Here is a 2,869-nt window from a genome sequence, read left to right on the forward strand (position 1 = left end):
TATAAAAAAAAAAATTATATATATGTTTAAATCTGATTATGGTGTTGCAGAGAAAAGAAATTAAGCTTGGGTTTCCATCAATGGCGGCTGAAACAATGAGAAGCGGCGGCAATGGCGAACTCGTCGCCGTAATTTTCGGAGTGACAGGGTTGGTCGGAAAAGAGCTGGCGATAGCCCTTCTGGCAACCGCTGGCTGGAAAGTCTACGGCGTGGCGCGGCGGCCAGACAACGTCAGCCCCATCGCCGATCCCAACTTCCACTTCATCTCCTGCGATTTGCTCGACCGTCGGTCAACTTACCGGAATCTCTCGCCGCTCCGCCACGTCACTCACGTCTTCTGGATCACCTGGGCCGCCCAGCTCCGCTTCGACTCCCGCGAGTGCTCCGACCAGAACAAGGCCATGTTGGCCCACGCGCTCGACGCGCTCCTCCCGGCGGCGCCCTCCCTCCGCCACGTGTCTCTCCAGACCGGCGTCAAGCACTACGTTTCCCTCACCGGCGGCGGCGGTGGCGGAGGGGAATCTGCCGTTTTCTGCGAGGACAGTCCGAGATCGGAGTCCGGGAACAATTTCTACTACGCGTTGGAGGATCTCCTCCGTGAGCGGCTGGGCCGGAGGGTGGCGTGGACCGTTCTCCGGCCGGGTCTGATTATCGGGTCATCGAACCGGAGTTTCTTCAATTTCATGGGGAGTTTGAGTGTTTATGGCGCGATTTGTAAGAAATTGAAGCTGCCGTTCGTGTTCGGCGGCACCGCGGAGTGTTGGGCGGAGGTTTATATTGATGGATCCGACGCTCGGCTGGTTGCCCACCAGCACATATGGGCCGCCACCAAACATCTCCCGCTAAATGGTATGTCATCACTCGAAAGTTTAAATTCTTGACCTCTATTAATATGTAGTCTTATTTAAAGAAGAAGAAAATTTTAATACTCCCCCACTATTTATTCTTTTCTTTTTCTACACTAGAAAATTTTTTGGTATGACCATCGATAAAAAGTCTACCGAAAATTAGGTAGTGGCAAAAATGTCTTGTGATATCATCTAATGTGTTCGAGTCCTACGTTGCAGCCACACGACATTGATTCTAGGAGATAAAAAAATTATCGTTAAAAAGCTGATAATTCAATACTTAAAAATAAAAAAAATGAAAACCTATTTCTTTTCTCACTTATTTAAAAAAAGAAATTTAATGTGGTATGCAGGTAATCTTCAATCTACACATAAATACTAATTTTTCATACTTGACTTTACATGCTAGTAAGACTATTTACTGATTTTTATGATGATTTTTATGATGTAGCGTATGTTTATGCATCATACATAAGCGAAATAAAAAAGTTAGTATAGTATATAGACAAGTATTGTTTTAATTTTCTTTATAATAATCTATTAGAATAAACTACACCTAACATTAACCGTAAACGATATTATAAACCATAGTTAAAATCAACTATAATATGTAGCAGAGGCTACACTAAAATAGACCATTGTTTACTATACCACCATATAATTAGAAAATTTTCCACACCATTAAGCTATGTTTAGCTTGAGTACATTTCAAAATTCAAGCATTAGAAAGAGTAAAAATCGTCTCATTTACAATTCGGATATTGAATATAAAACACTTATTAATCTTCTGTCGACATGTACATGAATAGGCACGGGCGAGGGGGAAGCTTTCAACGTGTGCAATGGGTGGAGCTTCAAGTGGAAGGAGATATGGGGCGCGGTGGGGGAGAAGTTCGGGGCGGCGACAGAGGACGTGAGGTTTTCGGCGGAGTTCCGTTACACGGCGGCAATGGCGGACAAAGGGAAGTTGTGGGCGGAGATAGTGGAGGAGGAAGGGCTAGTTCCGACGGAAATGGAGGAGCTGGCCAATTGGGGATTCTTGGACAGCTTGTTTAGGTTGCCGGAAAAAATGGTGGCCAGTCGACAAAAGGCTGACCAATTTGGGTTTACTATAAAACACAACATGTTGGATTCCATGTTCCATTGGATTGATGTCATGAGACATGACAAATTGATTCCTTTCCCTTAATAATTTACTCCCTCTTGTTTTTATAATAACTAATCCATCTTTAAATTTTATATCTTAAAAGTCCATTTTTTTTAAATGCGGAGTAGCTAGTTACTCTCGAGACTTTATCAAATACAAATTGAAAGTTCAAGATTCTACGTTGTATACAAAATTAAAAGTAGACTCGTTAAGATACTTTTTAGTTTAGTAACAATCTATAAGACAACCCTAAAAGTTAGAGACCTGAACTTATAATATAACTTAAAAAATAATTCAAGTAAATTACACTTTGGTTCCTGAGATTTAGACTTTGTGTCTATTTGTCGTCTCTAAAGTTTCAAAAGGAATAGTTTTAGTCTCATGGTTAGGTCAATAAATGGTTAAATGAGCTCAACCATTTAGAACGATTTTCTAAATCTTAGAGATGACTAGATGGTCTTTTTTAAAACTTTGAGAACCAAATAGACACTGACCTATGACTTCAAAGTAAAAAAAATATATTCAAATATTCAGGATCATATTAATTTTAGTTTATGGTAACAAAAAAAAGTGTTCTGTTTTACTTGTAAATTGATTTAAACTACATAAATGTCTTTTCAAAGAATAGATAGTAATCAAGATGTCTTTAATTTTGGTATGTTTTTTAATATTGAATTGATTTGGTCAAATTTAATTATAACTCAACTGATTAAGACTTTGCCAAAAGATCGAAGATTCAAATTTCCACCCTTACGTGTGATTGAACTCATGATGTTTGAACCCATTATACTAAATTATGGATGAGCTGATATCCACATTGAGCTTCCTAGTCGAGCTATGCAGAGCTAGCTATGTAAGGAGACTTGCGCACAAT

The 2,869-nt window shown here is 39.9% G+C and overlaps 1 protein-coding gene across 1 annotated transcript; it reads left to right on the forward strand.

The window, feature by feature from the left end:
* Positions 1-2,081, forward strand: LOC111018952 (NAD(P)-binding Rossmann-fold superfamily protein). The gene is made up of 2 exons (XM_022295223.2): positions 1-849; positions 1,658-2,081. Exons 1-2 carry the CDS (start codon positions 39-41, stop codon positions 2,035-2,037), a joined length of 1,191 nt encoding a protein of 396 aa, XP_022150915.1. The 5' UTR covers positions 1-38; the 3' UTR covers positions 2,038-2,081.
* The last annotated feature ends 788 nt before the right edge of the window (positions 2,082-2,869 follow it).

Source organism: Momordica charantia, assembly GCF_013281855.1.
Source record: "Momordica charantia cultivar OHB3-1 chromosome 3 unlocalized genomic scaffold, Mcharantia_2.0 BLBB01000003.1, whole genome shotgun sequence".
In the NCBI taxonomy this organism is placed as follows: Eukaryota; Viridiplantae; Streptophyta; class Magnoliopsida; order Cucurbitales; family Cucurbitaceae; genus Momordica; species Momordica charantia.

Bases quoted from the DNA above. Each gene is read 5' to 3' on its own strand.
- LOC111018952 (XM_022295223.2), top strand. From the start codon at position 39: ATGGTGTTGCAGAGAAAAGAAATTAAGCTTGGGTTTCCATCAATGGCG. The intron at 850-1,657 runs GTATGTCATCAC...GTACATGAATAG, and splicing joins CAAACATCTCCCGCTAAATG to GCACGGGCGAGGGGGAAGCT.